Genomic DNA, 12,967 nt, shown 5'->3' on the forward strand with positions numbered 1-12,967 from the left:
AGAAGCGATCTGGCGACAGGTAAGTCGCCAGGATCGCTTCTGTTGTAAAGCCGACAGTCGGCTCTACAAGTTTAAACAGACAACCGGCGGCAAAAGTCACCGGGAGTCTGTTTAAACAGCCCCGATGCTGGCTGTACGTCGTCAGTCACGAAGGGGTTAAAAAACATCTGGATGTATTCCTAAATGCACAGAATATTACTGGATATTGAGTTATTATAGGTATATTCGGCATCAGAGATTGTTGATCCAGGTAATATCCGATTGCCTTATGGGATCAGGAAGGAATTTTTTCCCCTGTTGGAGCAAATTGAACCGTGCTTTTATAGGGTTTTTTTTGCCTTCCTCTGGATCAATGGAGGGTAACTGTGGGCATAGCGTTCTGTTCAGGCTTTTCTTTTTGTCTCTATAGGTTGGACTCGATGGACTTGTGTCTTTTTTCAACCTAACTATGTAACTATTCTGTTGCCTGAGCACCTCCAGCTTTGACCGCCAAGTGCCACCAGGTTCAACTTTTCCATCTTGGAATCAGCCGTACAAGCCTGAAGTGAATAGCCGAACAGGTCGGTTCGGCTATTCAGGTCGGTTATTCACTCGGCTGCCTACGACTCCTTTGTGAATAGCCCCCATATAAAAATTGCCGGAGGGGGGGGAAAATGCTTTCTATAAACGCTGTAAATTGTACCCAGATGTCTGTTTAGAAGCGGCCGTGTCACCGTGTCCTGGGTGCCTTATATCACGTACATGATATTTTTTTTTTTGCTACCCTGTATTTTTTATATAGTGTACAAAGTGCAAAAAAAAAAAAAAACATTCAGAAAAAAAAAAAAAGAAAGGTGCTTCACTGACCTGGACTCCATGCAGGCACTGCTCCTGATCGAGGGGTCAATTGCCGGTGTCCCACCGCCGGTATCTGCCTCATCCTTGCCCTCCTACGATGTCACCGCTGGCTGCTGCAGGAACGGAAGCCTCTGCATCCTCACGACACGCCGGGCGGGCTCTCTCCTCTGCAGGAAAGGATGAAGTGAAGTGGCGGAAGTAGTTCCGTCAATACCAGAGGGAGAAGCCGCGTCTGAAGTCCCGCCGCGCAGCTTCTCCCTCTCTCTTCAGTGACAGATCCAGGAAGAGGGAGGGGGGTTGCGTTGCGGAGGCTGCGGGGGAATTAACGGCGCACATTCTCCCAGTGAGGAAATGGCTGCTCCCTCCCGGCCCAGGGGTTGACTGACCAGAGGCAGGTTAGTTGAAGCTATAGAGGCGAGCTAGGCGGCGCGAGGCCTTAGGCGACCGCCTAACTCGCCTAATTAGAGAGCCGCCTCTGCACATGTGTTTACTTCTGATGAAGAGTCCCAATCTGATATTGTGGTAGACTCTAATGATGTGCCATGTACACACAGTGGAGAACAGGGCGATGACAGTGATTGGCTTACAGTTCCATTGATGTCTCCTATAAGGATCCCATCACGTGTTGTTATTTGAGGCCTTCCTCAGAGAAGAAGTCTGCACCCTACTTCTGCTTTTAAAGCAAGGCCCCAAGACTTTATGCCTACAGATCCAGGCATGGGTGGATCACCAATTGAACAAGCCACCACGGGGAAAATGTAGTGATGACATTTGTCTCTGCTTGTTTATTTCCTAAGCGTATCTAAGTGACCCACTGCCTGATGTCAGTCACAGAGGAGAGGACCTGAGAGAGAACTTTCTCTCTCAGGTCCGCTCCTCTGCTGATTGACAGAAGGCAGTGGGCGGCGCAATAGCCAGCCTGCTATTGGCTAATGAGATTTAAAATAGCCAATAGCAGAATGACTATTGCTCCGGCAGAAGAGCGGACCTGAGAGAGGAAGTTATCTTTCAGGTCCGCTCCTCTGTGATCTTCTCTCGTTATATATATCGGAGGAGATCGATCATTGAAGGAAGATACTCTGTGATTTTCTTAGAGGCATTAGTTCCCAAATCGCAGTATATCATACAGATTTATATGAACATTAATCTGCATTTGAGCACTGTTTGATTTATTGGACACTTATCAAGTCTCATAAGAGACTTACACTGTGAACTTTATCACCTTGGATTTAAAATTATTTATTGGAGGTTGATGATATTTGTTTTCAGCATTTAGACACACTTTTTGCTTGATATATTGTTAAGAGGTTCAGCGCGGTGCATTGTTTTAAGAATTTTAAGAAACAAATCGCACATGTCTATCATCTATACTAGGGATGCACGGATACCGCTATTTTGGTACCGAGTACAAGTACTGATATTTTTGTTTCTGTACTCGCCGATACCAAATACCGAGTATTGGACGTCCCATTCAGGAAGCGTGTAAAGACTCGTCACCCGGCTTCCCGATTAACAAGGAAGCCGACCCATGCTTCTCTTCACTATGTGACGAGAAAGCATGGAGCCGGCTTGCTGACCAATCATGGAAGCCGGCGGCCGTGTAATGACGCGGCGCCCTGCTCCCAGACTGGACGAGAATCCGGCTCCATGCTCCCTTGTCTGCGTCATTACACGGCGCCCAGCGTCCTGATTGGCCAGCTTCCCGACCAATCAGAAAGCCGGGTAGCGCGTCATTACATGCTGCCCGGCTTCCTGATTGGCCGACAAGGGAGCATGTAGCTGGCTTCCTGGCCAATTAGGAAGCCAGGCAGCGTGTAATGACACGCTGCACGGCTTCCTGACACATGAAGTATCGGGCTAGGCATCGGAGCGAGTGCTCGCCCAAATACTCGGTATCGGCACTGATATCGATACTAGTATCGGTGCATCCCTAATCTTTACCTTTTTGTTTAGCTGGTCATTCTTTTGCCCGTTTGTTGCGATTAATTTTTTTTTTTGTGCTGCTATTTGACCTTACCTCAGTCTGCACCTGTTTAGTTGCACCGGGTGACCCCCATCATGTTTGGGGGTGTATACAGTATATGTTGGCCTATTCATTTGTCTCATTGCCTTGATAAGGATTGACTGCAATCCATCGAAGCGTCAGACGGAATAAACTCTAAGCCAACAATAACAGATGATTTGTGAAGACGAGTCTGTGTTGCTCAGAGGTCCCTTGTGACTTCCCCGTCTGCCGCACCGTGACTCCCTTTGGATAAATATTTTTAAGTCCGCCGTCTCTCAAGTCTTCATGTTGAAAGTCAGAAGGGATTTTCTGTTCTCGCCGGCGTTTGGTCCCTGAAGGAATACTCGGCAAAGTATAATTAACGCCAGCTGAACTTTTCTATTTGTGTCCTTTGATTTCTTAGAATGCAACTCAATCTATTGCTTTTACGTGAAGAACTTCGGCCCAAACTCTTGTCAGTCTGTTGTCAGGTCCATCGAAATCGAAAAATGGCTCATGGGAGCAAGGGACAAATTGTGTGGGGTTGAGGTTTGGATGGTCAAGGTGCTGTTGGCCTCCATCTCCTTCAGTCTAGTGCCGTCTTTGATGCTACAGCGCCATAGGGTGCCTTCTGGCTTCTTTGGGGGGTGCCTCGCAATTTACGCACAGCATCATGCCATATCCATGGTGGAGATAGGCAAGCCACCAGAACCATGAAAAATAAATGACGCTAGTCCAGGGAAGGTGGGTTCACCTCTGTCCAGGCCTGCTCCGCCTCCTGCCCTCTGATGACATACTGTGAAGGGAGGACTGAGAACGCTGATCTAAAGGGGGAACCAAGGACAATGGTGTGAAGGGGGGGCGAGGACAATGGTGTGAAAGGAGGACCCTGATGGGAAGGGAAGACTGGGGACTCTGATGGGAAGGGAAGACTGGGGACTCTGATGGGAAGACTGGGGACTCTGATGGGAAGGGAAGACTGGGGACTCTGATGGGAAGGGAAGACTGGGGACTCTGATGGGAAGGGAGGACTGGGGACTCTGATGGGAAGGGAGGACTGAGGACTCTGATGGGAAGGGAGGACTGAGGACTCTGATGGGAAGGGAGGACTGAGGACTCTGATGGGAAGGGAGGACTGAGGACTCTGATGGGAAGGGAGGACTGAGGACTCTGATGGGAAGGGAGGACTGAGGACTCTGATGGGAAGGGAGGACTGAGGACTCTGATGGGAAGGGAGGACTGAGGACTCTGATGGGAAGGGAGGACTGAGGACTCTGATGGGAAGGGAGGACTGAGGACTCTGATGGGAAGGGAGGACTGAGGACCCTGATGGGAAGGGAAGACTGAGGACCCTGATGGGAAGGGAAGACTGAGGACCCTGATGGGAAGGGAAGACTGAGGACCCTGATGGGAAGGGAAGACTGAGGACCCTGATGTGAAGGGAAGACTGAGGACCCTGATGTGAAGGGAAGACTGAGGACTCTGATGTGAATGGAGGTCTGAGGAATCTGATGGGAAGGGAAGAGTGAGGACCCTGGTGGGAAGGGAAGACTGAGGACCCTGATGGGAAGGGAAGACTGAGGACCCTGATGAGAAGGGAAGACTGAGGACCCTGATGGGAAGGGAAGACTGAGGACCCTGATGTGAAGGGAAGACTGGGGACTCTGATGTGAAGGGAGGTCTGAGGAATCTGATGGGAAGGGAAGACTGAGGACTCTGATGGGAAGGGAGGACTGAGGACTCTGATGGGAAGGGGTCCCTCGAGATTTTACATTTTCTAGGCTTATCAATGTTTTTATCAACGGTTTAAATGTATTTATTGTGGTACTGTCGAGGTGCAGTGACGATATATATGTGTGTACGTTTTCATGCCTTACCTTGCTGACTTTCTTCATTTTGTATCAATCTTTTTATTGGGCTAGAGTCCTAGATATTCAAAATTGTCTCCACAGGAAACTCCGTCCGACACAGGGGATTGGATTGTAAACCAGGCTGTAAACAGCTGCCCCCTTCCCCGTCATTCTGTGTAACGCAATCACTGCACACCAGCTCTGCCTTTGCACACAATACACTGTCCCGGGGGGTGTCACTATGAATACGGGGTGGAGAGCTCACAGAAAGAGCTCAGTTGTAATATACACACATTGCTTGCACAGCACAGAGGCGGCCATTTCTATGAGGATATGAAGAGGAAAGCTAACAAAAGATGTACTGTAAGTTTCTGTGTTCATATACAGCAACTGCATATGTCTGCTTCATGTAAACTCTGTGTATATTGCTGACGTGTTTTTTTTGTTGTTTTTTTTAATACCTCCACAAAAGGTGGAAATGGGCTATAAGTAGTAAGTACAGAAAAACTGGACATGTTACTTTTAGGGAGATTGAGACTTTAAAGTGAACCTGTCATAACCTAAAAAGAACCTAAGCCAACAATGCTGCTGAAATATCGGTACGTTGTAGTCCCAGCAAGTACGAGGAGCATTCAGGAAGTCCTGAGCCTTCAGTCCTCCTCAAGCCTAGAGTCTTCCTTGAGCTTTGTCGGCATTCACATCGATTTTCTGGAGGACACAGGAAGTCAGGGCCCATGAGCTTCTCACAATGTGCTTTAGGAGCTGCAGCAAGTCAGATAGATCCCAGCTTGTTTCCTGGATGGAGGACCTCCAGTCTCTTCTTGCCCAGCCTGACTGTCCCTGGCCCCGCCACTTTCAGTCAAGGAGGTTCAGAATGACATGTGGGGTTTTCCAAGGCCTTTCTAGGAACACCCCACACCTCACAACATCCCCCCATCAAGGCTTTTCATATTTGCATAACTCATCCCCTGAGCCAACCTACTGCTTGCCTCGGGACTGAGGGCTCTGAAGTGTACGGAGGCAAGGTGCTGTGATGTTTTCAGGAAGCTATGCACAGCACCCGGCTGGCTCCTCCCACTAGCCATGACTGCCTGCATTGCATAGAGAAGCACAACAACCCAGTGATGACATCACTGGGTGTACAATAATGTAATGAAAGTGGAAAGGCTTTATTTAAATGTTTCATTAGCATGTTGATGAGAAAGGAACCCGGGGAAGGTTGAACTTCGGCTTTAAAAGGTGTCCACCTGACATCACCCTTCATCACACAGGGTTCTGAGGTTCTATTGGCTCCGTATAGAACCTCCAGGCTGACGGGGTCCGTGAATCTGGACACACATTAAAAGTCCCGTTTATCATTCTCCCTGCAGATGTAGATCAGGTCAATGTCCATCCAGTCCCAGCGGAAAAGACGAGTGAAGCAGCGAGGAACCATCCCGTCCAATGAGCGGAATATCATCCCCCCGACCTTCCGTCCTCCCCTCAAGGGTCCCAGCACGCTACAGCCAGGGACACGACAGACTGTCCTCTGCAGACGTACGCTGGAGGTCATGTGACCACAGGTGACCCCCCTCCCCCCATAGGGGTCTATGATCCGGCCAGCTTAAGAGCGCTCTCTAGTTCTTGCACCTGCTGCTGTCCTTGTGTGATCATCATCCGGATGGTGATCTGAAGGGGTCAGAGGAAAGAGTGAGGCACAGCTCAGAGGAGGACAAACACAATGAAGATCATCCACGAGAATGAACTCCGAGCAGATATAAAAGACACAAATAAAGGCATCTCTGTAACCATTAATACATCAGGACATGTGTTTAATAAATACAAGCCATGCAAGTGTCTGAATGAGACATGGTATCAGCCTATTGCAGCTCCTGTACAGCAGAGCTTAGAATGGGAGAGAAGGAGCAGCACAAGGAGCCACCAGGCCTATAGGCTGATAGGAGAGAGCAGAGAGATGAGATCATTGGCTGGGAGAGAGACAAGACCTGCAAGTTTTCACTAGAGCAAAGCAAACTCTCTAGCTCAAGCTCTACCCAAGAGGACTGTGCTGTGTGGCAGAGCTGTGTAAATCTCAGGAACAGGGCGGACAGAATTACCGGCTCCCCTATAGGTTGTGTTTAGCCGTTTAGGGCTCACTTGCAGGGCCACAGACAACCCAGATTTCTGCGGGAAGCACGGCAAGGTGTCTCCCCCATCAGCTGTAGACAGGAAGTTGTACAAAGCAATGACAGGGTCAGGGAGCCATTACAGGTGTCCAGGGACTGATGAGGGGGCCCCGTAGGCAGACTGCTTGCATCCAGGGTCACTCATCTGTCCCTCACCTCAGATTAACCCCCCCCAGAGCTATGCTGTACAGCAGAGGTAGGCAAACTCCAGCCCTTTAGCTGTGGCGAAGCTACAAGTCCCATCATGCATTGCAAGACTGACAGCCACAGGCCTGACTCCCAGAGGCAGATGCATGACGGGATTTGTAGTTCCACCACAGCTGGAGGGCCGGAGTTTGCCCACCCCTGCTGTACAGGGACGGCAAGAGACCGATACAAAGTCAGACTCCAAGAGACATCTATTGTTAAGAGTTCGAACGGGCCAGCACAGTTACCTGTAACGATTCATATGTAACATCCGGAGGAATGCCGGGGATGCTCACATTTTCATTTGCCATCTGTGATACACAGTGTGTCCTTTGATCTTCAGGTGGTGCTACAGCCACTTCCTGTCTAATCATTCATATGATTCATATGCAACATCTGGAGGAATGCCAGGGATGCTCATATGTGCATTTGTAGTCCGGTGATTCAGCCACTTCCTGCATAACATCATCCATGCAATTGCTATGTAACATCCGGAGGAGTGCCGGGGATGCTCAAATTTTCATTTGTTATCCGTGATACATACAGTGTGTCCTTTGATCTACTAGGTGGTGCTACAGCCACTTCCTGTCTAACATCATCCATGTGTAACATCCGGAGGAATGCTGGGGATGCTCACATGTGCATTTGTTGTCCATGCTCCATCTCCCAGATGGTAATGCTGCCACTTCCTGTCCATCATCATCCATGTGTTACATCCACAGGAGTGCCGGGGATGCTGAAATGTTCATTTGCAGTCCACGCTCCATACAGTGTGTCCTTTGATCTTCCAGGCGGTGCTCCTTCCTGTCTTGTACAGCGAGCATAGAGAGTCGCTCCCTCGGCCCCTCCTCCGTTCAGAAAACATCTTGTATTCTTAACAGTGGATACAAGACATTCTACTATTGGACGAGGTGGAAGGGGAGGGGCAGATGATGTTACGATCTACCCTTGCCCAATCAGAGAGCACCTCGTCATCCGTTTTCTGAATGGAGTAGTGAGCGACTGTTTATGATCAATGTACGGGATGGGAAGTGGCTGTAGCACCACCCAGAAGATGACAGGACACACTGTATGGAGCATGGACTACAAATGCAAATGTGAGCATCCCCGGCATTCCTCCGGATGTTACATATGAATAATTACCGGTAACTACGCTGGCCTAATCTAACTCTAAAAAATTGATTTTTCCACTTTAAGTAGCGAAGTTTGACTTAGTGTCAGTCTCTTGCCGTCCCTGTGCAGCAAGAATAGGCCAGCTCCGACCCCCCAGCGGTGGGGAAACTACAAAGCCCATAATGCATCTGCCTCTGGGAGTCAGGCCTGTGGCTGTCAGAGTCATGCAATGCATGATGGGACTTGTAGCGGCACCACAGCTGGAGGGATGGAATTGGCCTACCCCTGCTGTACAGCATAGCTCGGGGGTGGGGGAGTAATCTGAATGAATGTTAATAGACAGAAAGTGGTTGCAGTACCTCCCGGAAGATCAGGGGCCACACTGTATGGAGCATGGACTACAAATGTGAATGTGAGCATCCCCGGCATTCCTCCGGATGTTACATATAAATCACATGGCTGATGTTAGACAGGAAGTGGCTGCAGCCCCATCTGGGAGATGGGGAAATTTGAGCATCCCCGGCATTCCTCCGGATGTTACACATGAATCATTACAGGCAACTACACTGACCCGATGTCAACATGCCCCATGCAGAGGAAGCTGTGAATGGAGGAGATGAAGTGAATAGGATGAGGCCATCATAGAACACAGGAAACCCTTCCCCCCTCACCTCATCAGTGGCCCTCTGGTTCCTGCGGAACTCTCCTCGGGCCCATTCCTTCATATAGCGCCGGTCAGCAGGGTCCGGGATCTGCCGCACACCTCGGAGGATCCGCCGGTACAAAGCAAGAACCTGCTGCCTGAGGAGGAACTGAGGACAAACATGACACACAGGGGGTTAGAGTCAGCACAGCATCCAGCATACCTGTACTGTCTGCAAGACACTAGACTAGGGCCAAATTTACACCCATGACCTCCAACCCCAAAAACTGCCCCTGCAAGCCAAATAAAATGTATGTAAACCCAACAAAAACAACAATGGCCGCCCCCTCCAAGTTCACCTGTTTGAGGCTGAGGGCAGCGGGGGGCAGTCTAGAGGACATCCTTCATAGCTCTCCCCCACCTCAGTCACACAACACGTCCTGTTCGCTAATAGTCTATATGTTGTCCTCAAAATCAGGAACCAATTTGCTGGAGATCGTCCCATAGACTCTGCTTCACGTTGGTCTTCAGAAACATGGCCGCCAAGAACGTCTCCTCTATTGAACGCGGCCGCCATTTTTATGGAGCGCACATCTAATGAAAGCGCCCGGCAAATCTCCGCCAAAATGGCTCCACTGCTGAAGACAGGTTTTAGAAGAAGGCGGAGGTGCTGTGGGTGTGCAATGCGCGCCCCCTCTGCTGGTCGGATGTGTTCACTACAAGTAACAATAATAAAGTTTTCTATGCATACGGCTGAGAGAATAATGTCACCCGTTATAGCTTTATATGGCTCAGTCACCCGGGGAACAGGGGGACCCAAAACACCCGAATACAACTCGTTCTCTGGCAATCACACACGGCCCTTGCCGCACGGGATCTCTCCGGGCATATGCATTGCGCTGTAATTATACAAAACGGCCGCCAGATGGAGACATTGTAGCGCTCATTGATGCAGCTCTGTACATTGCACAGGTTACATCATTCTGAAACTACAAATACAATCTTTATTTGATGGAGATTGATCGCTAATCGATCGATGGATCGATCGAATGATCGTGGTATCTATACACAAAAATCACAGAGCCGCGCTTCCTGCAAAATTGCATTTTTTGTGTTAATGGGGGGCAAACATTAATGATATTAGTATATTTTCTTTTCAGGTTCAGTGTAATCAAAGTAGAATTTGTTTTTGTTTTAGTTTTGTGTACAGTTAGGTTTTTTTTACCTATTTGTATCCCCTTGAGGAGATTTCCCTTTACTTCCTATTAGATAGCCACAACAGGAAGTGAAAGGAAATCCCGGGTGGTCAGCAGAGTTACCAGAACAAGTGCCAACATTGGGAGATTTCCCATCTATTCCTGTTCGGGTGACAACCCAAAATTCTGATTTTTCTTTCTTTTTACTTTCAGCCATAATGGTGACCAGGACAAATAAGGTGAATTTCCCAAATGGGGACACAGACATCAATAAAAACCTGAGAGGGGTTCCAATGGATGATGGAGTGCAAAGGTCAGGAGTAAGTAATGCAGAATGCAGAGGTCAGGAGTAAGTAATGCAGAATGCAGAGGTCAGGAGTAAGTAACACAGAATGCAGAGGTCAGGGGTAAGTAATGCAGAATGCAGAGGTCAGGAATAAGTAACACAGGATGCAGAGGTCATGAGTAAGTAACACAGGATGCAGAGGTCAGGAGTAAGTAACACAGGATGCAGAGGTCAGGGGTAAGTAACACAGGATGCAGAGGTCAGGAGTAAGTAACGCAGGATGCAGAGGTCAGGAGTAAGTAACACAGAATGCATAGGTCAGGAGTAAGTAACACAGAATGCAGAGGTCAGGGGTAAGTAATGCAGGATGCAGAGGTCAGGAGTAAGTAACACAGAATGCAGAGGTCAGGGGTAAGTAACACAGGATGCAGAGGTCAGGAGTAAGTAACACAGGATGCAGAGGTCAGGAGTAAGTAACACAGAATGCAGAGGTCAGGAGTAAGTAACACAGAATGCAGAGGTCAGGAGTAAGTAACAGAGAGTGCAGAGGTTAGTAGTCAGTAACGGACATAATGCAGAGGTCAGGAGTAATGCACAGAGTGCAGGGGTCAGTAGCATGTAACACAGAGGTCAGGAGCAACTAACACGCATCTACCCCCCAAAGACAAAAAAAATACCCCCTCCAGATACAAGCATCTACCCCCGAAAGCTAAAATCATCATCAACACAAATCCCTCCCCCTGTAAAGTTCATGCACCAGTCTCCCTTCGGCTGTGTCATGTGACATGTCTTAAAGGAGCCTGAGACTTTTGTCTGCTCTGCAATGCCTTTCACTGATCTGAGGTGTGAGCGGCAGTGTTCCCGTCACGTCTGATGGAGGGTGGGCACAGTGGGACGGAGATCCGCCCGTGACACGGCCGCCAACAACAGGTGAGTGACAATTGACCCGCTGCCATCCCCTGCATTGGGCGCTACGGCCTGCTGCTTCTAATCCTAGTGACCGAGCCTTGCAACAAAGTTTCAATTGTGATTGTAATGTCTTCCTTATATTGTAAAGCGCTACAATTAACGATTAATTACCCAATTAATCGTTAACATTTTTTATCGATTCAAATTATTTTGATCAATAATGAAAACACTCGCCTCTCCGCCGGCTTCCGGGAGTCCCATCGGAGATCCGGTGACATCACGGACATCGACGTCACAGGACTCCTCCCCCCTTCCCCAAGTGGCACCACTGGACTCCTCACCCCCTTCCCTTCGTTAGCCAACGGAGCCACTTGGGCCGGTGATCTGTCGACACTTATCGAGTTCTGCGACCGCCTGACTTCCGGTTTTCGTTACAGCTAAGAGGTTTGCCCAAGAAACTTGTTCTGCATGTATGTGCGTTATAAAGAGTCGAAATTAATCGATTGATTTTTAAAAATTTTGATTAATCGAACACAAAATTTTTAATCAGTAACAGCCCTAAACTAAACGGTTTCAATTATATATTTAACAGGCCAAAAGCGAGCAAATACGACATGTTCATTGATAGGATTTACCTACACTGTAAATAAATGCAATGTCAATTGGCCTTTCAATAATGAAATGGTTACTTCTAACAGACTATGAACAGGGCTTACAGCTTGGCCTAAATATTAAATAACCAATCAGAATCAATGGTACAATCTGATGGCAAAAAAATATTTTCTATTATAGATATTTTATACTGTATGTGCTTATTATGCATTTCTAAATGCTATGCAGACAACTTTGGAGCCAGCCTAATTACCTTGGAAGAAATATAGAGGTCAGCCAAATAAATTTCATTAGCAGGAGGAAGCCCATCGGGTCTTAAAGTGGCACTAAACTCAGGAGTTAAATCTTAAAAATGCATTCAAGTACCTTAATTATTAACAAAAATGTATCTTATCTGTCTATCACTCAGCGGTAGATCCTCAAATCATCTCTGAATTGGTGCTGACATTGTCCTTCCTTCTGGAGGGGGGCTACTTTTGTTCCCCATGGTCCCTGTGTGTGTTGTAAAGTAGTCACCGCTCCAAGCTCACTCCATAACCATTTATTTATAATTGTTTTAAATTGAGTTTAAAATAAATTAGATTTAGATTAAATTTAATTTTTAATTTTTTTTACATGTTCATATATTGTATTAGTTCATTTATGTAGCATTGCTGTACATTTAAAAAAAAAAAAAAACACACATTTTTTAATGTCTGAAGTTCATTTGAAGATGGCGGCTTTGCTGTGCTTTGTAAAATAAACTTAAATTTAGGGGAAAATAAAGAATGTAATGTATATTTTTATCAACAGCAAGGCTAGGTGTTTTAAAACCAATTCTGGTCAAACTAAGAGAAGTGTATATTTTAATTTTCTTATTTTTTATTTTTGTCTTTGGATTGCATACAGCTTGAAATCATTTTAGGGTCAATATTGTCAAAAGAAAACTTTGTTTGTCCTGAAAAAAAATGATATTTTTTCATTTAAGTACCATAAGTAATAATTTTAAAAAAATGCAGAATCAGTAGGCTGATAGCAGAAGTCTGGGACTCTATGACCACACTCATAAAAACGATTTTCTATAAATATATAAGAAAAGGACCAAACTCTCAAAACGTGATGTAAATCATATAAATATATCATATAAAATGCATCAAGTGCGCATGGCTACCTCTAAAGCTGGCTTAAAAAAATATCCTTAATTTCT

General features: G+C 47.1%; 1 protein-coding gene across 1 annotated transcript; it reads right to left on the reverse strand.

The window, feature by feature from the left end:
* Window positions 1–6,258: 6,258 nt before the first annotated feature.
* On the reverse strand, window positions 6,259–9,179 carry LYRM2 (LYR motif containing 2). The gene is made up of 3 exons (XM_018571632.1): window positions 9,138–9,179; window positions 8,807–8,947; window positions 6,259–6,339 (listed from the first exon to the last, which is right to left on the reverse strand). Exons 1-3 carry the CDS (start codon window positions 9,177–9,179, stop codon window positions 6,259–6,261), a joined length of 264 nt encoding a protein of 87 aa, XP_018427134.1.
* Window positions 9,180–12,967: the final 3,788 nt, after the last annotated feature.

The sequence above is a fragment of the Nanorana parkeri genome, unplaced genomic scaffold, assembly GCF_000935625.1.
Source record: "Nanorana parkeri isolate BGI_ZX_2015 unplaced genomic scaffold, ASM93562v1 scaffold1796, whole genome shotgun sequence".
In the NCBI taxonomy this organism is placed as follows: Eukaryota; Metazoa; Chordata; class Amphibia; order Anura; family Dicroglossidae; genus Nanorana; species Nanorana parkeri.